Source organism: Chiroxiphia lanceolata, chromosome 10 (assembly GCF_009829145.1).
Source record: "Chiroxiphia lanceolata isolate bChiLan1 chromosome 10, bChiLan1.pri, whole genome shotgun sequence".
In the NCBI taxonomy this organism is placed as follows: Eukaryota; Metazoa; Chordata; class Aves; order Passeriformes; family Pipridae; genus Chiroxiphia; species Chiroxiphia lanceolata.
In genome coordinates, this window is record NC_045646.1 from 21,556,045 (window position 1) to 21,582,996 (window position 26,952).

Sequence of the window (26,952 nt, forward strand, 5' to 3'; positions counted from 1 at the left end):
TGGTGGCTGGCAGAGATAGAGGCAGGCTGTGCTCCCAGTGGGCACAGTCTGGGTCCACCACCTCCACATCCATCCCTGCTCCAGGACCACCCCCTGTCCACAACCCCCAGGTCCCCACAGCCACCATCCCAGAGGCAAATCCCAGCAGGGTCCAGGAGGGGGGAAGCTGCTGCCCCTGGGGAAGGGCAGCAGCAGGAGGAGGAGGAGGGAACACCTGGGAGCTGATGGCTGGAGAGAGGTGGGAAGAGCTTCCATCCAACTCTTGGATGAAGAGCTCTTGGTCCCTCTCAGGCTGGACATTGGCCCCTCCTGCCACCTGGGATAAATCCCTGCTGGATGTCAGGGCTCATCCTCCCTTTCCTACTACTGATGGGTTTGTTTGAAGGATCTGTTTTTAAAGGTGAACAATTCAGTTTTGCAGAGGTAAATCCTGTTCTATCTTAAAAACCTTGACATTCTTTTCCATGGTTTTATCTCCACTCTCAGTATAAACTTAGATTTTTCTGCCTTTTTTTTTTTTATTTTTTGCATGCTGGATTTATTTTTTGGCTTGTTTGTTTTGTTGGTTGTTGTTTTGTTTTTTTTTTTTACGTGAATATTAAAAAAGAAAAATCTTATAGACCAAAATCACTGTTTCCAGCTGTTTCCATTTGTTCTGTCCTTGTCATGACCAACATCTCCAACCTTCTTGCTCAGGTAAACTCCCCTCAGCTTTGGATCCTGCGGGTTCTTGGGAGGAGGATGGACAAATATGGGGAATTGAGGATAAAAATTAAAGATTAGGGTGTGGTTTTTTCCTGTTAGTCACATGCTGAGACAAAATCCCAGAAAATCAGGTGGAGAAGCATCAGGGGACCCCAAGTCAGTGAGGTGCTGAAGTCAGAGCTCCTTTGCTGGGAGCTCTCTGAGGAGCAGAGCTCAGTTTCAAGGCAGAGATTAAACACTTCCAAACACTTCATTGTTCTCAGGAGGGAAAAAAAATTGCTGGTATGTTCTCAGCTCCACTGGAAAGGGGCTGAAAAGCACGGGAATGTTTAATTTAGATAGGAAACATACAAGTGGTGGTGAACTGAAGGTACACAGGGGGATGGAAAGGGAGGGAAAACCCCCAGGAAAAACTGAAATGCAGGTTGAGGGCTGTGTTAGAACTAAAAGCATCCCAAGGAAGCAGCTTGGAGAGTTACATTTTATTTTTATGCAGCACAAATTCTCCAATAAATTCCCTGAGCTGGTTCTCCCTGGGCTGCACTTGGATGGGTGGAGATGACAAGAGTGTGGGCAGGAGCTGAGGCAGACCTGGATCCAGGAATTCCTGCCCTTGGAAGATTTCTAATCTTCCGGCATCACTTTTCATTTCCCTCAGCCCAAAACTCGCAGGATGGAATATTTCAATGCAGGAAACGTCACTGGAAAAAAAAACCATTCCAAAGGGGAGAATCCTTTCTTGCTGAGCCTGTCTGTGGTGTGACCACTCCTGCTGTGACACTGCTCCTGTGTCCATGGTGTGACCAGTCCTGCTGTGACAATGTCCCATGTTTGTGGCTGGAAAGGGCCTCATCTCCTGTGGCACCTCGGGGAGTGTGAGGATCCTGCTCTGGAGAAGCTGCACCCCCAGCCCTGGAGCTGCTCCTCCTGCCCAGGGAGAACTTGGGGCTTGGGCTCTGACTTGTTGGAGCAAGTCCAGAGGAGGCACCAAGGGGATCAGAGGGATGGGGCAGCTCTGCTGGGAGGAAAGGCTGGAGAGTTGGGATTGTTCAGCCTGGAGAGGAGAAGCTTTGGGGTGACCTGATTGTGGCCTTGCAGTGGCTGAAGGAGCTACAGGAAAGACTGAGAAAAGACTATTTCCAAGGGCCTGGAGTGACAGGACAAGGGGGAATGGCTTCCCACTGCCAGAGCAGGGTTAGGTGGGATATTGGGAAGAGATTCTTCTCTGGAGGGTGGGGAGGCCCTGGCACAGGTTGCCCAGAGAAGCTGTGGCTGCCCCTGGATCCCTGGAAGTGTCTAAGGCCGGGTTGGATGTGGCTTGGAGCCACCTGGACTAGTGGAAGGTGTCCCTGCCCATGGCAGGGGGTGGCACTGGATGGGCTTTAAGGTCCCTTCCAACCCAAAGCATTCTATGATTATGTCATTCCCTGTCTTGGGACATGGACCTAAATAGCCCAAGGGGAAATCTCTGGGTCTTTACTGAGGACAGAGTTCCCATTTCCTCTGTAGGCTGAAAAAAAAAATGAGACTACCCTAATTATTTCTTGGTCTTGGCGAACAAAGGGAGATCCAGAAGCACCTCCAGGATGCCCCAATGCCTTGGTGGCAGCTCATCATGTCCCAGGGCTGTTTTGTCCCAGTGTCCACACACAAAGGACAAACCCCTCTGTGCCAAGTCCCCAGCCTGTGGTGCAAAGGGACGGGGACACTCGGCCCATGGGCTGCCCCTCACCCCAAACACCACCTCTGCCCCCCACACTGGGCTCTGCAGGGGGACCTGCCACCCCAAAAGGTGTGAATTGGGCTCTGCAATCCATGCCCAGAGGAGCAGGAGCTGCTGGAAGAAGCTGCTGGCAGGAGCAGCTCTGGGAGGAGCCCGGTGGCTCCAGGCTGGGAGGAGCAGTCCAGCACTGGCTGGGCTGAACTGGGCTCACTGGTTTGGCTGATGGGACAGCACCCAGGAGCTCTGAGCCTCTGGAATTCTTCTGGCTGAAGAACTGACACAGAAGCCAGAGACTGCAGATCTCCTGCCCTGTCAGCAAACCCAGCCTTGCCTCCTGCTGCTGACCCCGGGGAGGGAGGGAACACAACCCCCTCAAAACCTGCTATTTTACCTTCACTGAGAACAAACTTCAGGGCAAAGGATGGTTTTGGTAGCACCTGTAGAGCCAAGTCAGGGCAATCCTGATCAGTGACTGATGTGGTTTTGTCTCCATAAATTTGATCATCCTCTGACAAACACATCTTAGAGGAGCTGATTAAACACAGGCTTGTCCACCAAAGCCAAGGCTGCAAAGCCTGGCTGCATTTTCTGCCAGCACAGCTCTCTGTGGGTTCTTGCTGAGCTCCTGCACCATTTCTAAGGGTGTGAGAGCAGATTTGCATGGATTTGGAGCAAGGGAAGCAAAGACACGCATCTGAAGCTACAAATTGGACTAAGAGATAAGAACTCTCCTGAAATCTATATGCAATTAAAAGCCCAATCTTCCTTCCTACAGTGACAAGGTTATTGCTTTTATGGAGCTGAACAGAGATGGATGAGTCCATGGATTAATAGGACTAAGATTTATGACACTGTGCTTGCCCCAAATATTCTGGGAGAATAGCTCTCTGGGTGAGATATTCCAGCTGAATACATTTGATAGGGTTTTTCTTTTCCTTTTTTTTTTTTCTTTTCCCCAGCTTGGTACTATTTGGGAGAGTTGTGCTGCATTCAGAGCTTGTTAGTGCTGTGGGTTGAATATTTACGACATTCACAATTTATAAAAGTATTGCCAGGAACTGGAGCCCCAGTAAGAAAAAGTCATTGAGAAAAACAAAATACCAACTATATTATTTTTGAAGAGCTCGAGACTCCAGTGGCATTAAACTCTCAACAAGGGCCTGAGCAGTGATTTTAATGTAGCTGTGCTGTTTTGTCCCATGGGAAGAGGGTCGTGCTCCAGGGATGTCCCAAATGTTTGGCTCTGTTACAGCACCTGGAAGCTGTTTTTTCAGGAATCAGCTGGGACAGCAAAACCAACCCTTCAATTTGGCATGGCAGTGCAAAGGTTTCATTTTTTCCCCCCCAGAAAATCACTGATCTGGGTGATTTCTCCTTCATTAAATTGGCTACTTCTGGACTTGTTTTCCTGTTCCCAGAGAGTCCAGGGAGGATAAAGCCAAAGGAGTCACTTCTGGCAGGAGAAATGAGGTGTCAGAGTTGGTGGAGACCCTTGAGCAGCCTCTGTGCTGAGCTGAGCTGGGGACAAGGCTAAAACACGAGGAGGAAATAAAAACCTGGGGGAATTTAGGGAGAGAGGTTTGAGGCTGGAAGGGCTGGAGTTCCACACCTGGGGAGGGGACACCGGGCAGGGCACAGGGGGGAGGACTGGGCTGCTGGACTGAAGGACAGGGAAAATGGGGAAAACACGGATATTGGACAGGCCCTGCTCCTCCAAACCTCCCAGGACGGGGGGGCTGCAGCATCCAGCAGCTCAAAACCTTCAGGGCTTGTTTTGGGCCAGGCTGGAGGGGTTTGGGGCAACCTGGGAGAGTGGAAGGGGGTGGGAACAGGAGGAGATTTAAGGTTCTCCCAACCCAACCCGTCCTGGGATTTTATGACTTTGAGGAAGAGCCTCTGGGTGTTAAACATCCCCCTCTGCCTGCCCTATGTCTCCTACCCCAGCCTGGAACTCCCTCCCTTCCACACCCAAACCCAGGGGAAGTTTTCCCCCACTTTTCCAGGACATCCTGGACTTGGTGTGGAGAGCGAGAAGCTCTGAAGCACCTCAGACATGCAAACTGCTGGGAAAACCAATTTAAAAATGATTCTTGCCCTTGCTGGCAGGTGAATATGCCCTGGGCAGGGCACCTACCTTGGCACCAACTTTGCCATGTTGTCCAGGCAGAACAGCTCCTGCTTCCTGCCCTTTTCCTGCCTGATTTCTTTCGGGGAGAAGTTCATTTTCCTGCTACTTTTGGATGGTGACAGCACTAACACCCAGCCTGGGTTTCCTGTTACCCCTCTCCCAACAGCAAAGGCTTTTTGCTCCCTGCACCTGGAATTTTTTACAGGTGAAAAGGCATTTTCAGCATCTTTGTGGACAGTTTTGTGGAGGGTGTTTTCCTTGTTCAGAGAAATTAAGTTAATCGTGCTTCCTAATATTCAAACCCACCTGGAAATTTTGGAAATAGGGACGGGTAGAACTGATCCAGGAGTGGGTCGGAAAAGAGAAGGGGGGAAATGGAGAAGTGCCAGTTTTCCTGTTACATTGTCCAAAATGACCTAATTTCAAGGGAACAAGCTCATAAATGCGTTGCTAGAAATGTAGGAGAGAGAGAGAGAATTGGGAAAATGAACTTGATTTTCACTGATCAGCCGGGTCAGGGTGGTGTGGTCACGTTCACACTGCAAAAAGTCATCTCTGGGTTGGAATTTCCCCCAGTTCAAGCAGGAAAGGAGGGACGAGATGGGAGCTGGGGCTCACTCAGTGCATTCAGAGCAGGTTCCTCCAGCAGCAGAAAATGAGACTTTTTCCATCCCCTTCCAGAGCAAAGGCAAAGAGAGACACGAGGAGAAGGAAAGCTGAGAGAGCTCCGGGAGGGTTTGGCTGATCCTCTGGGGCACAGGGGATGATCCTCTGGGGATGTTCCTGTGTTGGACTTGCTGGTCCCGGTGGGTCCCTCCCAGCTCCGATATTCTGGGATCCTGTGGAGCAGCTGCTGCCCGTTCCTGGGCTTGTGGCACCATCCAGTGGCTGCTGGCAGAGCACTGTCACCTCCCTATCCCCTCCATGTGTCCCCTCCCCGGATTTCCGGAGCATCCTCGGACTCTCAGCCGGGTCCTCCAGGGAGGAGATCGCCAGGGCACCTCACAGAGGACCCTTTCTCTATTTCCAAGCTCTCCCCAAATCCTCCTGCTTCAATTTTATTTTCACTTCGCCAGGTGAAGGCCTGGAATTTCCTTTTCGTTGAAAATAAGGGCATAAGGAATAAAATAATAATAAGGAAATAAGGTATAAAATAATAATAAGGAAATAAGGTATAAAATAATAACAGGGAAATAAGGAAAAAATAAGGGGAAAAAAAGGAATTAAAAAAAAAAAAAAGGAAAAAAAAAATCTTCTCAATATTTGTGCTGGACCTTCCATGGGTGAAATCTTTGTTAATTTTTTTTTCCTCCTGTTAAAAAAAAAATAAAAAAATTAAAAAAAAGCTATTTAATTCTGACTCTGCCACCACTTTAATTACATCAGCTCTCCCCATAAATTGAGGTTATGTTTAAGTCCTGCTTTAGTAATTCAATCATTTTGTCATTGCATCACTCCAATTATCTCCAGATTTGTTCCAGAGACCTTTTCTCCAGCCGATTCTCTGGTGAACAGACTCGCTGTTTTGTTCCCAATGGCATGAATACTGATTTTTTTTCCCCCCCAAAAAGAGGGTGAATGGCAAAACTTTAGGGAAAGGGCAGATGTCTGCAGCTGGATGAGGGGCCAAGGGCTGCAGGTTGGAACTCCCTGTGCCCAAACTGTGCCCCTGCTGACGGGCAGGAGCTGAGCAGAAAGCCCTGCATGACTGGGGTTTTTTATTATTTTAATGGAAATTATGTCAAACCCCCTCCCTGTGGCCCTTTGGCACAGGATCCCTGGTGGGCTGGATGCTTTGGGCGATGCCAAGCTCACAGCTGGGAAGGGTTTCACCCCCTGGGTGGTCCCTGTGCCCCTGATCCAGGTGTTCTCCCACCACGGATGTGGCTTTTCCTGCAGGGAAAAGCAGGTTCAGTGGCAGTCCCAGGGCATGGGGGTGGCACAGGGGGGCAAGACACCCACCTGTGGTCTCCTCTGGTTTCCTCCTGCTCAGGGGGGTTTGCTGTGCCCTGGGCAGGTCCCCTGGCAGGGTTGGGCACTCAGGGTGCCCGTGGATAAAGCCACCAGTGGGCACAGCAAGGAAGGACTTGTCCCACTGAAGCCCCAGGAGGGGGGTGACACAGGGACACTGCTGGTGCTCACCAGTGTTGCCTAAAACCAGCCAATTTTGAGCACAGAAAGGCAGAAAACAGCTCTTTAACTAAGGGGCCTTAAATGCACAAAGGTGTACATGGGCCTTCACAATTTTTATAGTTACATTTAATTACAACACCTGGACATGTGCTCGTGGTTACACCCAGCCCCCAACCCCACCCTCACCACATCTCCCCATTTTGGGTCAGTGGTCCCAAAACCACCACCCCTTCATCCCCATCCTCCTCTTCATTGTCTCCTCTGCCCTCCTTGGAACAGCTTCAAGGAGCTGAACTTCAGAGTGTAATTACTGCTCAGAAGTTTTGACTTGGTTCTATCCAGTAATGTGCCTGTTAGGTCTTTACTCTGAGTATTTTTTACATTCCGAGTATTATTCTGTATTTTCTAGGGATGAAATGTCGCTTGGAATCCCCTAATCTTTGTCCCTTGGAATTCTTGACAAGAAACGTTCACCAGCACTTTCAGAAACCTTGTCCAAAGGTGATGGACTAAAAGTGCTGCACTAAAATCTATACAGTCAAAGCTGTTCTTTTCCTTTGCCACATTTCCACCTGAAGTTTCCTAATTTCTAAATTGTAAGTTTTTTAAACTAAGACATTTACAGATTTTAAGGCATCCCCAGGGCCGTGCCCACCACCTCACTGACCCACCCTACAAGAACAGGTGGTACCTGAACCAGCTGTTTCCTCCAGTGAGTCCAGATGTGCCCCAGAATCCATGGAATTCCCCGGAATGGCTGTGGAGAGCACGGGCTCCTCCTTGGGGCTGGACCTGGGGGGGCACAGGGTGGGCTTCCCTCAGCATCCCTTCTGAGCTGGGGCACAGAGAGGGGGGCTGGGCACTCTGCTGTCCCCCCTGCCCACTCCTGCAGCAGCTCCAGGGCAGCCCTGGGATGCTCCAGGCTTGGAGGAACCCCCCCATTCCCCATGGACACGGGCAGGTCCCTCACCCCCATCAGCTGCTGGAGTCTCCAGTGACTCCTACTCCTCCCTTGCCAGTGTCTGGCCTTGCTCTGCTTGAGCTCCAAACCTTCCTCTGGCTTCCTCTTGCCCCTGGAGCAAACACCTGGCTCCTCTCCCTCTGCCCCCTGGAGCTGCTTTTCTCCAACCTCTGACACTTCCTCCAAGCTTTAATTCTATCCCGTTATTCCCTTTGCTCCAACCCCCCCTGGGAAGTCCCTCAGCCCCTGGCAGAGGTTCTGGGAGGGGCACAAGGAGCCAAACCCCGCTGGGAGATGCCCCCTGTTTGTCTCCAGCACCACAAGGTGGGCACAGCCCCTCGGGTCTGACCTTGCTGAGCTGTGGGAGTCATTCCATGTGGGAAGGGAGTCCCATGGGGAACAAACCCTGCTGGGGGGGTCACAGCACCCACCCTGTGGCAGCTCCCAAAGGTGCTGCTGTTGGAGCAGCACTCGGAACACTCGGGGCCAGGTCGTGGCTGAGGGTCTTGGGCACCCCAAAAGGGGCTGATGGGACCCTCCTGCACCAGGGGATGAGTCCTGGCTGGGAATTCTGGCTCTGGAGGTTAGAGGGTGGCCCAGGGAGTCCTCAGGGGGCTGTGGGTGGAGGGGACTGTGCTCCAGGGGGTGGATTGGGGGTCACCAGGGCTCCAGGCTCTGCTGCAGCTGGTACCACCATGGGCTGGGACCCACCAACAGACTGGGGGGGCTTTGGGCTGGAAGGGAACATGGAGCACAAGGAGAATCACCACCCACTCCTGGCAGCCTTGTGGGCTGCCCTTGGGGGACCCAAACCCACCCCCCATGGGGTTGTGTGAAAAATGGGGGGAAAAGGGATCTGCAAGCACTGCCAAAGCTGTATTTCACCCTGCTGGGGTTTTTGGGGTCAGCTGGGAGTTTTCCTGACCCCACATGGGGTCAATATGCAGAGAGCAACTGCAGGGACCTGCATCACCACAAATCCCCTTTTCTGGGGAATTTGGGGGGCATTTCTGGGGCATTGCCCAATGGGGCAGGGCACAGCATCCCATGGCCATCAGTGGGTGGCCAGAGGTGCCCACGCTCAGGGTGTGAGGGGACAGGAGGTCACCTCACTGGGATGATGGAGAGCTGTCCAGGCAAAGCTCTGCTGGGCCTCTTGTATGGCCTGACTGCCCCCAGCACAGGGAGCAGCTCATCCCTCAGGAGGAGGGAGCAGGGGATTCCTCAGCCTCCTGTTCCTGAGCCTGACCAGAGCCTGGAGTCTCCTGCAGGTCCCAGTGGGGATTCCCTGAACAACCTGGAGCAGAGGGTGGCCAAGGAGCCGGACCTTGTCCTCCCCCAGGACAGGAGACAACCCCTCAGCACCATCACCTCAATCTCAGGAGTATCCCTCGAGCTCCAAGCCCTGCCCAAACCCCAAAGTTCCCCTCAGCCCTGACACCCACCCTATTCCCAGCACAGCTCCCAGGCAAAGAGCCCCCAGTTGCTTTGGGAAATGACTGAAGGCAAATCTCTGCAATTTTGGGGTATTTTTTAGGCTCCAGGCTCTGGGCAGCATTTTCTCTTATGAGATTTTGGGACCATGAATGTCCCGGGCTTGTAGGGATGTAAAATATGGGAAGTGAAGGGTCAGGTGGGGTCTGTGTCTGTGGGTCCAGCTTTGGGCACCTCTGCTGCCTTCCACACCCCCTCAGTGTTCCCAAAGGACGTGCCAGGGCAGGAGGGGCCGTGCCAGTGCTCCAGCCTACATGGAAAAAAACCCCCAGGAATGCTCCTTAAAAGCGTCTCCAGGGAACAGTGTAAAAAAATCCTGGAGTCACCGCTTTTCCTTCGTGCTTTGGGACCCGAACCGGGACCTGTGCCTGGCTCCGGGGCAGGGATGGATGGATCACCCCGTGCTCCCTGCCCGGTCCCTGCAGCAGCTCTGCTGGGTGCTAGGGGGGGGTGTTGCATCGCCGGGGCTCGGGAATGCTGGCAGGAGGCACCGCTCCATGGGCTCGGCGTGAAAAGGGGCTTGGACAGTGAAAGTCCCCTTGAAAGCCCCGGGACAGGCGCTGCTGTGCCCTCCAACACCCTCCTGCCCTCGTAGAAGGGTAATTTAGCACAGGAAAGGCTGCCTGGGAGGAAGATTTGCTGGAGAGACACGAATAACCAGGCTCAGAGGTGGGAGCAGGGGGTTTATCCCTGTGTAATTCTGCCTCTGCCATCCCATTTTCCTCTCAGACGGGGGGGGTTGGTCCACGTGGGTGTATTTTTGATGTTTTGGTTGCTCCTCCCCCCAAAATAAAAATAAAAATAATCATTTCAGAGGAGTTTCTGTGGCCCTGCACCAGCTCAGGGCTGGCACTGAAGGACACACTCACCCTCTTGGCCTCCTTCTTCTCAGGTTTTTCCTCCAGCATGTCCTCCAGGACGGGGCAAAACTGCTGCAGGAGGTTTGGGGTTCCCTGCAGAGCCTTCAGCAGCCTCTGCTTCCCACCTGCAGGGCTCCTCCCTGGCTGGAGTCAGGGTGGTGCTGGGACCAGTGCAGGGAGGACTGGGAGGGGCTGCTGGGACTCCCATGTCCAAAACAGGGGGAAGGATCCCACCAGTCCCAGAGCAAGGTGCTCTCAGCACAACACCCCCCTCTGCAGAGCAGCAGCTTCCTCCTGTAATGTGATTAATTCCTGCCCACAGAGATTAAATCCTGCCCAGGGATCCCACAGTTCACCCCAAGCCCGACCCCAGCCCCCTGGCACGGCTCTCCCAGGGGAAGGGCTGGCAGCTGGGCTGCTCCTGGAGCTGCACAGGGAGGGGATCCCTGAGCTCAGCCCCTCACCCCTGTGCCCCCAGCACCCCTCCCTTCCTCACCACTCAACACCCCGAGCCACATTCCAGCCTCTTCCCGGCACTCTCGGGACAGGGATGGTCCCAACTCCAGTGCCCACCTCCATCAGCCCTCACTCTGGTCACCTGCTGGGTCCCTGCAGGGAGGGAGGACCCTGTGATGCTCAGAAAGGAGCTGAGGCCCCGGAGCAAAAGCAAGCCCTGATCCATCCACACCTGCTTTCCCCACATGGACTGTAGGGGATCTGTCCCTCGGGGATCCGAGGCTGGCACAGCTCTGGCACCAGCCCTTGGAGAACAACCCTCCCCTGTCACAGCCACTGGCTGAGGGTGTCAGGGGGCAAACAACCCTCAGGGCTGGGGTCACCATGGACTCTTTGGATATTTACCAGGAGCCCCCCTTTGTTTTAGGGCTTTTCTGTTTCCTGTCTGTGTTGGGGAGCCACAATCAGGTCACCCCAAAGCTTCTCCTCTCCAGGCTGAACAATCCCAGCTCTCCAGCCTTTCCTCCCAGCAGAGCTGCTCCAGCCCTCTGACCACCTTGGTTCCTCCTCTGGACTCTCTCCAGCAGCTCCATGTCCTCCCTGTGCTGTTCCCCAGGGCTGGAGCAGCTCTGCAGGGGGGTCTCCCCTGAGGGGCAGAATCCCCCCAGGAATGCCCACACTGGGGGATCAGCCCATCCAGGTGTAAATGCAGCCCTGCCCCAGAGCTGGGTGTGGCACAGACCTGGTGTGTCCCTGCAGGGGAGGATTTCTGGCCTGAATTAACCACCCCTAAGGGGGAAGGGTTTGCAGGGACCACGAATTCAAAATCCCCCAAAGATGTGCTGATCTAAATGGCCTTTCAGCTCCTTTCCAGCCCAAGGCATTCTGTGACTCTGTCAGAAGGTGCTCTCAAAGGTGTCAGCTGGAACCCCCAGCAGATCCTGGAGCTGGAGGTGGTCCCTGCACCATTCCCTCTGCCCTGTGGGAACCCCTGCTCCTCCACAGTGCTGCTATTCCTGGCTCTCAGAAATCAGGATGAGATTTCATTTTCCAGGCTGGAAGATGCTGTGTTTGCTGTCCCAGCTCCCAGTTTCTGGGTTGTTCTCTCCAACCCCTCAGCCTTTGGCAGGGAAATTTCTCCTCTGTTTCCTTCTCTCCCACATTTCCCCCACACACACTTGTGTCCTCACCTTCCTGAACTCCTCAGGAGCTTCTCCACTCCCTGCAAAGCCAAAGGGTGCCCCAGGTGCCACAATCCCTCTGTTCCCTGCCCAGCTGGGAGCCAGCAGACTTTGGGAGGCACTTTACCACGAAGCACAGAGGGGTCAGGAGACCCAGGCTGTGCATGACCTGCTTCCCCACCTCCTGCAGACCCTTCCCAAAGGCATCCAGCACCTCCCTCTCTTTCTCAGCTTCTCCTCCTGGGACTCACACGGGGTGGGAGCAGGACACCCCCCCGTGTGAGACCTGCAGGAAGGCTGGCTGTGCTTGCTGCCATCAGCCCTGCTGGGCTCCAAGCCCTGCCAGGATTTCTCCCCTCCTGTCAGGGATGGGCTTGGACTCACCTGGAGAGGAGCCACAGCAGAGCCTTGGAAATGTTTCTCCCCTGAGCTCATGTTGGGCAGAGAAGTCTCTGCCTGTCCCCCAGCCCTGTCCCTCCCCTCACAGACACAGGGGAGTCTGGACAGTTGAGTCATGGAGCACAAGAGGCAAATACTCATTTGTTTCCAGAGCCCGAGCTATAAACTGGAGAGGAGGGATGAGGATGGAAGCAGAGAGATGAGTGTGGGGGGTGAGAGGCAGGAGGGACCAGCCAGGGGCTGCCTGGAGCTGTGGGGGAAACAGGGAGGACTCTCTGGGCTGTGACCCTCCCCTGCATCCCCCCAGCACTGGAAAGTCGAAGTCCTGGAGGAAAAGCGGATCCTGCTGCCACAGGCAGGAACATCCAGCTGGGGTGGAGTGTGGGGCAAAGCTGAACCAGTGGGGATGGAACCAGAGCAGGAAACTCGTGGCCCCAGGGCTGAGCCACGAGAGCTTCATCCCAGGAAAGGGAATGGAAAAATATCCCCCCATGCCATGTTGTTGCTCCAGCCACAGAATCATGGAATGACAAAATCTGCTGAACTGGAAGGGACCTACCAAGACCATCCAGTCCAACCCTCAGCCCTGCACAGGAACATCCCCCAGAGTCACCCCCTGTGCCCCAGAGGATCAGCCAAACCCTCCTGGAGCTCTGGCAGCCTTGGGGCTGTGCCCACTGCCCTGGGGAGCCTGGGCAGTGCCCAACCAGCCTCTGGGGGAAGAACCTTTCCCTGAGATCCAACCTGACCCTGCCCTGACACAGCTCCAACCATTCCCTGGGTGCTGTCCCTGGTCCCCCCAGAGCAGAGCTCAGTCCCTGCCTCTCATCTGCCCCTGCCCAGGCAGTTGGAACTGCAGTGAGGTCTCCCCTCAGCCTCCTCTGCTCCAGCTGAACACACCAAGTGCCCTCAGTGTCCTCCCACGGCTCCAAATCAAGGCTCTTCCCCACCCTCAGCTCGGCTTCCCCTGCCCTTCCTGGTGCAGCTGGGCTGGTTTTGGGGGAACACGGGGCTGGAGGGAGCCTGGAGCCCTGAGCCCAGCACAGAGACCTGTGTGCAGAGGGCTCCCTTCTCCAGATAAATCCCGATCAATCCCGCATTCCTGGCTGCAGAGGCTCATTAGCTGCCGTGTTTACAGGAGATAACATTGTGCAGATGGCAAACATTGGATGAGGGCGACTGATCCACCCCCGCCTTTCTGCTCCCGAGCTAAAAACAGCTGCTCAGACAGACTCGGGAGAGGATTCGCAAGCTGGGCTTCTTTTTAAGGAATGGGCTGGATTGGCACCTCCCTGGGAAGGAAAGGAACTGCCAGGGGATGCTTTGCTCTGCGGTAGAGAAGGTCTCCAGGTACCCTGGTGGGATTCAGTGGGGATTTTTGCACAGCTGGACATGGGTTGCCACCTCGTGTCATGTCAGTTGAACTCCATTTGTTTCAAAGGGATTTGGGAAACCCTGGAGGACCATCCCCACTCTTCTTTGGTGCCTCAGCATCTCCTTTCCAGGCATGTGTGGCTCTACAGCCAGAAGTGACCCAGGAAGATGGGGCAGCACAGCCCCTCTGTGGCAAAAGCCAAAGTAAGAGTGCAGGAGCTACAGGCATTTGGAAAACGTGACTCACTTTCCAGGGAGAAGCAAGCTCAGAGGAGTGGTGGTTTCTTAACCCTTTTATTTTCACTTGCACTAGAAATGTCCCTCTCAAAAACGTAGGGGGTAAAGTTCATGTGAGAACAACACAGTGACAAGGTGATGGGTTGGGCTTCTCTTCAGTAGAAATTTCTGTCACCCACCCTCATTTGCCTCAGAGGCCTCAGCCCAGTCCAAAGCCTGCTGTGTTTCCAGTTTTTCTGAGGTGGGAGCTGCCAACAGCGTGAAGATAAAATTCCTCCCAGGAGGTCACGCATCTCTGTAGGAACTTTTCCCTTGGAGAAGCTCACTAGGAGGCTCTGAGGCCCTTTGATTCAGGAAGGTTTGGTTCATGAGCACCTCTCGGGAAGCAGAACTGAGGCAAAGGTGTCCTTAGTGTCCCTGGAGGCAACATCCCATGGATACCCACCACCACCCTCAGCATCCCAAGGGAATGGGGATGGTGGTTATGGAAAGTTCTTTCTTTCCCCTGCAAAGCCAGGTGTGGACACCGGTGGTGACTGTGTTTTGGGCCCAGCACGGGGAGGGCTGGAGGGATCACCCCTCTCCTCCTCAGCCCCTGTCACACATCCTCCTCAGAGCCCGTGGAGTCCCCGTGCTTGGCATTCTGGATCAGGTCCTCGTAGGTGCTGGGGCAATAGGCCTTGTAGAGCTGCTCAGCCAGGGTGTTGCTGCCGGCCACCACGGCCTTCCTGTTGTGGTTCATGAAGTTCCACAGGTGCAGGGCGTAGGAGTGGTTGAAGTTGGGGCTTTCATCCCACACCTGGTAGTACCTGCCCCAGGCCGGGTACGGGATGGGGTAGAAGCGCTGGGGGTTGAGGAAGGAGATGTTCTGGCAGCTGTGGTCCTCGGTGCCCTCGAAATCCGTGAGGTTGCAGAGGGTCTTGAGCATCCTGGTCATCAGGAAGGGGCCCTGGTTGCCCCAGATGTTGCCGTTGTACTTGAGGACGAAGTTCTCCATGCAGTCCCAGACGAACTGGTGGCGGGCGGGGAAGCCGAAGATGCCGTTGCTGGAGAACCGCGACTTCTGCGCCGCCAGGAAGCTGCGCTCGGGGATGGGCCTGATGGAGATCACGTCCGTGTCCATGTAGATGCCTCCGTACTTCCAGATGAGCGCCAGCCTGCTGGCATCAGAGCTGACGTGCACCCAGTTCTTCTCCTGCTCCGGGACCACCTGCGGGGTTGGGAAGGGGAGACGGCAACGAGGAGATCAGAGCAGGGATCTCATCTCTGAGGAGATCAGAGCAGGGATCTCATCTCTGAGGAGATCAGAGCAGGGATCTCATCTCTGAGGAGATCAGAGAAGGGATCTCATCTCTGAGGAGATCAGAGCAGGGATCTCATCTCTGAGGAGATCAGAGAAGGGATCTCATCTCTGAGGAGATCAGAGAAGGGATCTCATCTCTGAGGAGATCAGAGCAGGGATCTCATCTCTGAGGAGATCAGAGAAGGGATCTCATCTCTGAGGAGATCAGAGAAGGGATCTCATCTCTGAGGAGATCAGAGCAGGGATCTCATCTCTGAGGAGATCAGAGCAGGGATCTCATCTCTGAGGAGATCAGAGAAGGGATCTCATCTCTGAGGAGATCAGAGCAGGGATCTCATCTCTGAGGAGATCAGAGCAGGGATCTCAGGACCTCATCCCTTCTTCGAGTGTGAAACTGCCCCTGCAAATGTCCCTGCCCACCTTTGCTGCTCCAGCCCCTGGATTTCGTTTGGATAAGATAAGGAGCAAAGCTCTGTTAACACAAAGGGAAGCAAGAGCCTTTCCCAGGTGGTTGGATGGGACCTACAGAGTTAAACCAACGCTGCCATGAGTCACTGCTGCTGTTCCAGTGGGACACAACCCACTTAACACACTCCCAGAGCACTCCCAGCTCTTTGAACCGGGCTCCTCGCTGGCATTGTTGGTGTTTGGAGTCATTTTTTCTCGGGAAAAGAAAGGGTTTGGAGGAAATATGCCTGCCCTGCCCAACAAATTTGAGAAAAGCTGCTTTCAAGCACTTTGCCAGAACTTTTTGCAGGGTGGAGCTCCCAAGATCCCACCTTGGCTTTGCACATTGCTGCTATAGAACCTGAAATCTGTCCCCCATGGTATCTGCTGCAGGTTCTGTCGGTGTGTGACAGCATTAGCAAGAGCTCAGGCAGCACGTTTTGTTCGACCAGCTTCTGCTGGGGAAGATTATTAAGCGCCGTTTTCTCGAAACATGTATGAAATCTATTTTTATCAATGTTTCCTCTGCCAAAAAATATCTCATTCTCCAGATAAGGGGGAAAGCTGAACCCAGCCGGTGATGTGTTCAGTAAACAGATTGATGAATACATGGCAAAACACAACCAAAGTGAATCTATTCCCAACCAAAAAATAAACCCAGTAATTTCACACAGCCAGTCCTGTGTTCCTCGTTCCCTCTAACCCAACTTCAGGCCTTTTCCCACCCCTGTTTATGGTTGTTTTCCTATTTTCCCACTGTTACAACACTCGCCTGGTTGTACCACTGGAGCAGAGGGGTCTCCTGGAAGACAGTTTCCATCTGGAGAGGAAAAATGAAGACATTCTTCATAGAAGACAGCAGTGAGAAGGCTGCATAGCTGGTGTTGAGGTCCAAGGCCGTCTCGTTGGTGAGCCCCTTCATGAAGAGGATGACGGCCCTGTCCTGGTAGATCCTGGCAGCAGATTCCACAGAGCAGGACACCAGCGGGGGCGGCTCCAGGCGCTCCGTGGTCTCCAGGAAAATGATGCTCTTCCCAAGGTTCAGCACCTGCTCAGGTGTCAGGTAGTGCTGGGACATGGGCAGGTAGTTGAAGACGCAGCTGGACAGCAGAGAGATCTCGTACAAGATGCCCGAGACAAAGCAGAAGCAGAGGCATATCTGGATTTTCCTCAACATTCTTGCTTTCCCGGGGCATCTGGGGACATGCCTCCGGCATGGATGCTGGGGAGAGACAAGGAACAGCACAAGGAGATGCCAGTTCTTACTCAGCAGGACTGGGAAATGGTAGGGCCTGGCTTTGGACAGTGACAGGCCCGGAGACCAGCTCTCTCAGGGTGCTGCATCTGTGGGCTGAAGTTCTGGGGTCCCACCTCCTCATTCCCAGCTAGGCAAGGGGAATAAGGAAAGGCCTTGGAGGAGGGACAGGCAGCTGTGCCTCGTGGCACAGCTACATCTTCATTGGGTTGGCAGAGAGGGAGGAAGGGCCCAGGGAGAGCAGGGTGAGAAGGTTCACCTCGCCCATGCCAAGGCAAGGACCCCCAGGCCCATCCCTGAGGCAGGTTGGTGTAGGGAATTCTTTCCAAGCACTGCAGCATCATCCCAGCATGTGCTTGTCCAGAAGCAGGAGATACCCAGGGAATCTGTGGAATTAGGTGGCCAGGGGGCTGTGAGAGTCGCAGGGAGAAGGTCATGATTAGAGTTTGGGGGTGTCAGCCAAAGCTAAAACATCAGCATGGAGGCACCAAAGCCCTTTTCCCAGCCAGGCCCTTCTGCTCCCACTTGAGCCCTGAATGATGGGAGGGGTCCTGCAGGGATCAGTCTGCTGAGGGACCAGGGAGAGGCAGCTGGAAGGACAGAAGGTGGGTGGTTCCATACAAGCAAGGAATCAGGACCTACCTGGAGGACAGTTCTGAGGAATCTACATCTCCAGCTCCTTTTTCTGCCCTCGTGCTGACGTTCAGGCTCCCTTGAAGTCCGGCTCCCTGGTGAAGACACCCAAACTGTCTGAAGCATGCAAAGGGATTTCTGGAGGCAGACACTGATGCACAGGGGAAAACCAGCTCTGCTTCACCTGAACCTCACTCCCAGGGAAGCTGTGGGAGCCACCTAAAGGGACAAAGAAGGGACAGGTTTTAGGTGAGACCCATCTCGTGCCCACATCAACCAGACCAAGCTCCTCACTCCTGGTGCCACCAGACCAGGAGCCTGCACAGCCCCAGGAGTTCCTGCATGGAATCTGCTCTGCACCATTGGACAGGCTGTGACACAGGACATTCCTTCCTGAAATGCCACCTGGGATCAGCAGCCAGGCTCCCACAGAGGGGACACACCTGGAATGCCAACCCAGTGTCCAAGAGGCCCCTGGAAGTGTCCAGAACCTGACTGATTAAAGGGAATGGGAGGAAACAGAGCTCTGTGTGTTCAGGTAATTAATGAGCTGCATTTCCATGTCCCCCACCAGAATACAGATAAATCCAGAGCACAACAAACCCCGTGGAAATTCCCCTGCAAGCACCAAGCTGTGGCAGCTCCTGAGCCATTTCTCAGGGCTGGATCTCATCACATGAAATATTAAAGCTGTGCCTGTTCCCTTCATTGCTCCTTTCCGTGCTGCACAGCAGATTGGGTTGTTTTCCATCGAGTTTCCCATCACATCCCAGATTCCCAGCACGGCGTGGGAGAAGATGCCAGGGGTGAAGTGGGTGACAAAGCTGGAGCCACCAGGCACCAGTGTGGTCCTGGGTACAATCTGCTGCACAAAGCAGGCTGCAGAGGGGGAAATGCTGCTTTTTTGTTAGTAGTAATAAAAAAGATCATGTTTAGATGGGATATTGGGGAGAAATTTTTCCCTGTGAGGGTGGTGAGGGACTGGAATGGAATTCCCAGAGAAGCTGTGGCTGCCCCTGGATCCCTGGAAGTGTCCAAGGCCAGGTTGGACAGGGCTTGGAGCAACCTGGGCTAGTGGAAGGTGTCCCTGCAGGGGGTGGCACTGGATGGGCTTTAAGGTCCCTTCCAGCCCAAACCATTTGGTCTTTCTATATAATTCTGTGATAATTTTCCCTATTGTATTCCCACTGTCTCTCATTGTCCCAGCACTCTGCTGGGAGAGACAGCACCCAGGGCCTCCCTGCACACGTGAAATTTGAGCAGAAGACGGGGAATGGAGAGCAAATACCCAGGGATTGGATCCACCGTGTTCCCAAGGCTGGGATAACACAGCCCTGGGGATGCCCAGCTGTGTCACCCTGCTCAGCCCAGCCCAGCTCCACAGCAGCAGGAGACTAAAATAAACCACAGTGCTCAAAAGACAAAATTTCCCTCCACCTTCCCCTCCTGCCTCTGCCTCAGACAGGTGGTGCCAACCTACTCCTGGCATTGGAAAACAAAACAGAAAGAAGAAGTTGCTCCCTGGCTGCTCCATCACCCATCTCACCTGGCCCAGATTTTCAGGCTTCTGGTTTTTTTTTCCCTAAACCCAGCTCTGAATCCCTGGGTAGTTTGGGTTGGAAGGGACCTTAAAGCTCATCCCACCCCCTGCCATGGGCAGCGACACCTTCCACTAGCCCAGGTTGCTCCAAGCCCCATCCAACCTGGCCTTGGACACTTCCAGGGATGGGGCAGCCACAGCTTCTCTGGGAATTCCATTCCAGTCCCTCACCACTGTCACGGGGAAGAATTTCTTCCTAATATCCCATCTAATCCTACCTCCTCTCAATTTAAAGCCATTCCTTGTCCTGTCACTCCATGTCCTTGTAAACCATCCCTGCTACTGCTCCAGCACGGACCAGGCACTGGAGCTCCCTCCTTTCGTTCCTTTTCCCATCTCAATGCCACTCTCTTGAAGCAGAAAACTCCAGCTCTGCTCTCATTGGAACTGGGACCATCAGGACATTCCCATTACTGGATCCATATTCCCTCTTTACTGGCTGATGGGTCCGAGGGCTCAGGTCTTTGTGAGCATCCCAGCAAAGCCACGCTGCCAACAGTCCTTCAAACTTAAACCAGTCCAGGAGGCATTTTATTTGCAAATTGGGGGGGGGAGGAGAATAAGGAGCCACTCCAGCAGATCCCTGCCCTGTGCCTTGGGAGGAGAATCTTCAGCAGCTCATTCCAGGAAATGGTTTTGCTTGGATGGTTTTCCAAAACCCCTCCGTGGCCAGTTTTGAATTCTCAGCACATTTGACCCGGAGGCTGCTGTTATCAAATGTTCCCTTCCCTGCTCCATTAAAGGCACTGCAGAGCCCAGTGTTCAGAATAAATCCTGGCCATTAAATAGATCATCCTGAGGAGGGGTAGGAGTGGGAGGAGTGGGATGAGTGGGATGCTTGCCAGGATGTGGTGGATGCTGTGCTGGCTCAATGGTCCATCCTGGAAAGAGATTTTTTTTTTGGGGGGAAGGCAATTTCCACATTCAGGTACAGGATGAGACTATGAGGGAGATTATTACAGTGTGCACCAGTGCTGTGTGATAACTCCTTTGAGGTGTCCCTGGGACACAGGAGCTGGGAATACAGGGGGATTTTTCAATAAATCCTCTTGCTGGGGTGCTGGCAGCCCTAACCCCCTGCACATCCCAGCCCCACCAACACTGGAGTCCCCACTGTGGCCAAAGGGATCCCCCATCCAGCACGGCCCACGGGGCACAACCAGCCCCACAGGGACTTGGGATCAGCTTGAACAAGGATTGAGACTTGTCCTCATTTGCCAAAAGGAAGGTTTTTTTAAATACCAGTTTGCCCAGCCCTCGAGTTCGGAGCTGATTTCGGTATTAGACTCTCCCAAGCGAGTCCCCTGCATTACAAATTATACTTTGTGCACCCCAGGCAAATACTGCACGGCTCAGAGTCCCCTGGCAAACTCCACTGCCACTGAATCCTCATTCCCACAGCTCCTGGGCATCCCTTGGGATTCAAAACAGAGCCCTCCATCCTCTTGGCTATTCCCAGTGCTGCAGCTTTCCTCTGAGAACCACAGGGTCTGCACCCATCCAGCTGGGTGGCTCCCTGTTTCTGGGAATAACCCCCTGGCAGTCCCTGATTGCCACACAAACAGCACTGCTGGACCCCACACCCATTTAGTTTTGTGTCTTTACAGAACCTGCTCAAGGAAATCACAGCTACAATAAAGTCAGTGCACGTGCCTGTGCTCCAAAGCCAACTTCCTCCCGGATTTAGCACCAGGCACATTTGGGAAGCACTTGCAGATGGAAAACCTGTGCAAGAATAGATGGTATTCATGGCAGATGAACTAGTGCAGCCCTTCTGATACAAACCAAGGGGCTTCTTGCTGCTTTCCCGTCCTACAACCCCCCAGGTTTGGAGACAAAGCCCAACTCACCTCGTGGCTGCAGAACAGGCCGAGTGTGCAGGACGGGGGGACAGGACCCCGGGCTGGACCCTGCTGGAAGGTGTCCACAGGCACTGGAGAGCCCAGGAGCTGAGCTGCCTCTCCACTGTGCCCTGCCCTGCCAGGGCCCACAGCAGCCTCATGGCTTGCCCTGCAGCAGCTCTGCTGTTTGCATTTGTGCTGTGCTGAGATAAGGCTGAGCGGGGAGCGGGGCTGTGCTCTGCCAGGAGTGGGCAGAGCGAGGTCCCTGGGTGGCCAGAGGTGAGTCCCACCACCCTCCAGGCTCCCAGAGAGGGGTGGCACTGGGAAAAAGCCCCTTTTGGGGGTGGTTTGCAGCATATTCAGCTTTTTCTCTGTATCCAGACCCACACTTATGGAGGCAACTCTGGGGTAAAGGACAACTTGGCTGGAGTGGGATTGATGCTCTGAATACTTCCAAGAGAGGCAACAACGGGGCTTCCTATGCAAACACATCCCAAATAACACCACACACCCTGAACTCAGGTGCCTGCCCAGCCCCCTGGGAGACATCAGAGCCTCTGCTTGTCCCCACAGCCTGCCCCCAGTGGGATGCCTTGGGGGGAACAGGAGCACCATCAGGTGCCCCCCAGGATTGGGATGACCCACCTCAGATTGGATGGATTCCCCAGAGCTTTCCTGGCCCTGGGGTCTAAGGGGAACGAACTCCAGTGGGCATCCTGTGCTGGGACAGCAGAAATTGTAATGGAGAGGTGGAACTGGAGCATCCAATGAACTCCCCAGCACATCCCTCCTGTATCCCTGATCCACGCTGGACCAGTGCTGTGAAGTCACCAGAGCACCCAGCTGGGATGCAACCCCTGGCTCCCAGTCACCCACAGCAATCAGGTGCCTTTCAGCTCCCCTCCTTCTCGTTTTTTTTTTTGCCTTCTCCTCCTGATTTTTGGCACGTCCCATCAGTGCCAGCAGCCCCATGTGTCGCAAACGTGGCAAACCCACTCGTTTGCCACTCAGAAAAACCACCTCTGTCCACCATTAACGCTTAGAAGCCACCAAAAGGTGCTCAGCTCATCCCCTGTGCAGCCTGTGAGGGCAGCACAAAGCCAGCCAGCTCCTAAAACTGAGCCGTGAGCATTGCAGGGCGTTCCCTTCGCTCCGGGCCAGCACGGGGGCACTGAGCCTGCATTTCCTGTGCCAAAGGATCCCAGAGCAGCCAAAGTCCTGCAGCAGGCAGAGCAAACACTGCCCACGGGAAGCTGGGGAGATAGCCAGGGCTTAATCAGCAGATAACAACCCAGGCCAAGATGCCAGGAGGGCTCTGGTTCCATGACAATCCCCGGGGCAGTGACGTAGGTGAGGAGCCCACGTGTCCCGGCACGCCCGGCACGAGGAACCCTCTCCCTGGGCAAACACCGCGGGGCCGTCGCTCACAGCGGGCTGGGAGGAGCCACAGGGACAGTGCCCAGAGCTGGGGCTCCACAGGGATCAACATTCATCCATCTGGGAGGGACAGTGTCCAGCTCCAGAGCTGGGGCTCCACAGGGATCAACACACCCATCCATCCATCCATCTGGAAGGGACAGTGTCCAGCTCCAGAGCTGGGGCTCCACAGGGATCAGCACATCCATCCATCCATCTGGAAGGGACAGTGTCCAGCTCCAGAGCTGGGGCTCCACAGGGATCAACACACCCATCCATCCATCCATCCATCCATCTGGGAGGGACAGTGCCAAGCTCCAGAGCTGGGGCTCCACAGGGATCAGCACATCCATCCATCCATCCATCTGGAAGGGACAGCGTCCAGCTCCAGAGCTGGGGCTCCACAGGGGTCAGCACATCCATCCATCCAGGACAGTGCCCAGCTCCAGAGCTGGGGTTCCACAGGGATCAGCACATCCATCCATCCATCTGGAAGGGACAGCGTCCAGCTCCAGAGCTGGGGCTCCACAGGGATCAGCACATCCATCCATCCAGGACAGTGCCCAGCTCCAGAGCTGGGGTTCCACAGGGATCAGCACATCCATCCATCCATCCATCTGGAAGGGACAGTGTCCAGCTCCAGAGCTGGGGCTCCACAGGGATCAGCACATCCCTCCATCCATCCAGTGCAGTTGGTGACATCCCTACCCAGGACAGCAACAAGGTGGTTTTAAGGTCCCTTCCAACCCAATCCACTCTATGATTCCAAGGCAATCCCTCCCTCCCTTCCCAGTGCCAGCTGAGCCTGGAGGAGGCATCGATGGCAGGACATGTATGGGAGTAGATGGCCACTATTTAGAAGGGTTTATTTATTATTTTATTTATTTTTATTTGTATTACATAGTGTATATATTATGTTATAATGTAATTTTATACAAATATATAAAATTAATGATTTATATGATCTATAGTTATATTATTATAATTATGTAATAATACATAGGATGTATTATTATGTAATATTATTATGTAGAAGTACATAATTTAATACTATGTAATTAATAGATAATATGTATAATGAAATAATAAAATTATAACATATAAAAATATAATAGTTACAATTACAATAATATAATATTGTAATAATATCACATACTATACATTAAAATATTATATATTATATTTAATTTATTATATTTTATTTTAAAATATCGTTATATTTTATTTATAATGATTTAATAAAATATAATATTTCATTTACTATAATTTTAATGATAAAATATCATAATATTTTATTTATATAATCAATTGGTATTGTAATATATTATTTTATATTATTTAACATAAAGTTAAAATATTTTTATTATATTCTTATATATATTTATTATTTTTATTTATTTTATTAAAAGTTCCAGCCCAGCTTTTATCTTCCATAACGTGAAAACACCCCTCTGCTGCCCCAGCTCCCCCCATTGCCCTGATGGGCTATTGAGACCCGTGCCCTGGATTTAGGAGGAGACTTTTCCCTGCAGCCACTGCCACGGCCTCACCTGGGGGGTTTGGATCCCCAAAAGTCAGTTGGGGGACACCAAGAGGCTCCCACACCCCCGGGAGCCCCGTGTCCTGCCAGGTCACAGGGACTGGGACCGTGAGTGCTTCACACCCACTCCCAAAAAAAACTAAATCCAGGGAGCAGCCAAAGTGCTGCTGCTGCTCTGCATTGCCCCCTGGGGGAGTCTGTTTTCCAAGGAATATGGGAATCTGGGAGCAGAGCCCGTGCCTGCACCTCCTGCATCCCAAGGGCCAAGTGACACAGGCAAAAACCACCCCCAGTCCCATCAGCACAGTGAGCTCCCACAGCCCTTCACCTCTGCAGCTGCTGCACATCCAACGTGCTCCCAGCAACATTCCCGACTGGAACACCACGGGAGGCTGCCCACAGCCACAGGGAAAGTGTCTGCTCAGGTTGGGTTCTCAGGCTTTTCCATCCTGCTTGCTATTCCTAACTACTGGCATTTGTATTTTGGGTACTTACTCAAAGCTTGAGACTTTTTGTGAATTGTGTTGATACAGCAGAAAGCTCAAAGAAGCTCTAAAATAACATTTTTGTAGTTATTTCACCAAAAATCAACAGCTGGTGCTTGGAAAACAATAAACCACTCATAACTTACATGCATATGGACAAAAATGAGTGGAGCTCTTCTCCCTGCTCTGAACAGGGGGACTCAGAGCTGAATCTCCCAGGGGAAAGGGGGATATCCATCCAGGGGAAAGGGGGATATCCATCCAGGGGAAAGGAGGATATCTATTCAGGGGAAAGGGGGATATCCATCCAGGGGAAAGGGGGATATCCATCCAGGGGAAAGGGGGATATCCATCCAGGGAAAGGGGGATATCCATTCAGGGGAAAGGGGGATATCCATTCAGGGGAAAGGGGGATATCCATTTAAGGGAAAGGGGGATATCTATTCAGGGAAAAGGGGGATATCCATTCAGAGAAAGGGGGATATCCATTCAGGGGAAAGGGGGATATCCATTCAGGGAAAGGGGGATATCCATTCAGGGGAAAGGAGGATATCCATCCAGGGGAAAGGGGGTTATCCATCCAGGGAAAGGGGCATATCCATCCAGGGAAAAGGGGGATATCCATCCAGGGAAAAGGGGGATATCCACTCAGGGAAAGGCAGGGCCAGGAATGCACAGGGGAGAAAAATATCAGAGGAAGGAACACAAGGAGCTGAACTGGGCCAAGTCCCAGGCAGTTGGAAAGAAACACCTTTGTGCTTAAAGATAAAGCTTTGTGCTGGTTGAGGCTGGCACAGAGTTAATTTTGTGTTTGTCATGCCCAGCTGGGGGAAGAAGGAGGAAAGGAGGAATATCTGGAGTGAGGGCATTTGCCTTCCCAAGCCGCTTGTGCCCAGGATGGAGCCCTGCTTTCCTGGGAATGGCTGAACACCTGCCTGCCCCTTGGAAGTGTACTTGATTGTAGTTGCCTTCCCACCAAACCCCACAGACTACAGAGAAAAAGCTCCCAGGAGACAGAGAAGAAAAAAAAAAACGGAATAGCAAAAGCTATATAAAATATATATATTTTACATATTTCACATATACACAATTAAGCTGCTAAGTAGATATGAACACAGGAACCCCAAATGGCTCCCAAAAGGGAAACAGGGGAAGGGAAAAGGGACAAAAAAAGGACAAAAATGGACAAAACCAAAACAGGTATGCACAATCATCATGTCAGTCATGGCTGGGCTTTGTGAACGAAGATTTGGGGAGGGCTCTACCCGCGTTTGTTACAAGCGCGCTGGTGGCTAAAAAGGCCAGTACGAGATAGACACATCCAGTTGCAAAAGGCACAGCAGAAAGACTCCTTAGGTGGTAAATTCTGCAAGACACGATTCTTTCTGCCTTGTCTTTTCTCCTCCAGAGTGATCCTGTGTGTGTTCTCAAAGGCATCAGCAGCGTTATAGATGGTGTGTCTCCAGACCTCCCAATGGAGGCCAGAGCAGACCAGTTATGATGATACAAGGACTCCCTGAAACAACATCTCAGCCTCGGCCATGTCGATCAACATGAGCACAATCGAAAAACCCGGTAACCAACAAAACAAAGAACGGGCAAAATCTCACCACTTCCCTTGAGAAAAGCAGGACGGCCGGGCCCGGCCCAGCGCTGTCCCCTCACGCGGGGCAGACACGGCAGTCGCTGCCGCCTCAGCTCCGGATCAGCAAGGCCGAGACAGGGACCCACCGTTCCCAAACCTCGCCGGGAGAAGAGGGAGAGAGAGAGAGAGAGAGAGAGAGAGAGGTCTCTCCAGTTGGCTTTATTTATACCTCAGGTTACGTACAGGAATAGTGTGGAACACTTCCTCGGTCACTTCCCTAGTTCTTTCCTGGCTACAAGTTCGTCTCCAGGAAGGCCGAGACTGAAACAATCACAGGAAGCGAGGAATGGATTCCTTCGTTTTGTTTGCCTGTGCACACAAACTTCTCACTGTCGTTGTTGGGACGGACCACAACATATAATATTCAGCAAGAAAGTTTATTGGAAAGAAAAAGGAAGCAGCAGGAGCCACAAGCTGCAATTTACAGCCTCTTAAATACAGCTCTTTTGGTGCACGTATATTACACAGATAGGTCAATTTAAACACACAAACTACAATTCTTACAGCTAATAGGTGGATTTTAGTTGGATCTTCTCAGTTCTACTTTCTCACAACATTTCTGTGCACCTGTCCCTGTTTTCCTTTGATGTTTATGTTTTTCTCAGTCACTGTTCAAAACAAGTCCTCGTTCTCATAAGACAGTGTTCCCTGTTCCCACGGGACAGCTCTTCTCCTGCTGCTCCTCTGCTCTCTCAGGATGCATCAGTACGTTGTCAGGACCAGGGCCTCCATTCTCAGCCACCCTCTCGCTCCACCTCAGGGGCTCGGTCCAGCCAAAATTCTCCACATCTTACTTCCCAATTAAGCTGTCGTGACCTCAGCACAGAAATTTTGTCACTTTTACCCTTCCAGTTCTCTCTCCCAGCTACAGAGTCGAGGGAAATGGGTTAGTTGGGAGTGTTTTTAATCTGCCTCCACAGCACCAAGGCTTTTTGTGCTGCTAAATCAGAGAGCAAACACCATTAGACCTCGGGAGCCTCATTTGGCAGAGCCACCTTCTTTCCTCCTGCCATTAGGAACAGCTCTGCTTCCCTGACCAGCACCAAAGTACAGGTTTCCACCCTGCAGATTGTATTTCAGCTGCCAAATCCAAGTTGTGTCAGTCCATGCAGGGCAGAGATCCCACCATCAACAAT

The 26,952-nt window shown here is 52.9% G+C and overlaps 1 protein-coding gene across 2 annotated transcripts; it reads right to left on the reverse strand.

The window, feature by feature from the left end:
* Window positions 1–13,651: 13,651 nt before the first annotated feature.
* A4GNT (alpha-1,4-N-acetylglucosaminyltransferase) lies at window positions 13,652–25,915 on the reverse strand. 2 transcript variants are annotated; one of them, XM_032697923.1, is made up of 4 exons: window positions 25,782–25,915; window positions 17,299–17,508; window positions 16,174–16,623; window positions 13,652–14,861 (listed from the first exon to the last, which is right to left on the reverse strand). In XM_032697923.1, exons 2-4 carry the CDS (start codon window positions 17,413–17,415, stop codon window positions 14,250–14,252), a joined length of 1,179 nt encoding a protein of 392 aa, XP_032553814.1. In that variant the 5' UTR covers window positions 17,416–17,508; window positions 25,782–25,915; the 3' UTR covers window positions 13,652–14,249. The 2 variants fall into 2 exon arrangements, with proteins under 2 accessions (XP_032553814.1, XP_032553813.1); XM_032697922.1 differs by lacking the exon at window positions 25,782–25,915 and having other exon boundaries at window positions 17,299–18,129.
* Between the last annotated feature and the right edge of the window lie 1,037 nt (window positions 25,916–26,952).

Excerpts from the sequence above, each read along its gene's own strand:
- A4GNT (XM_032697923.1), bottom strand. The coding sequence starts at position 17,415 with ATGCTTCAGACAGTTTGGGTGTCTTCACCAGGGAGCCGGACTTCAAGG. Across the intron at positions 16,624-17,298 it reads TCCTCAGAACTGTCCTCCAG|CATCCATGCCGGAGGCATGT; the intron begins GTAGGTCCTGAT and ends GTCTCTCCCCAG. Across the intron at positions 14,862-16,173 it reads TGCTCCAGTGGTACAACCAG|GTGGTCCCGGAGCAGGAGAA; the intron begins GCGAGTGTTGTA and ends CCAACCCCGCAG.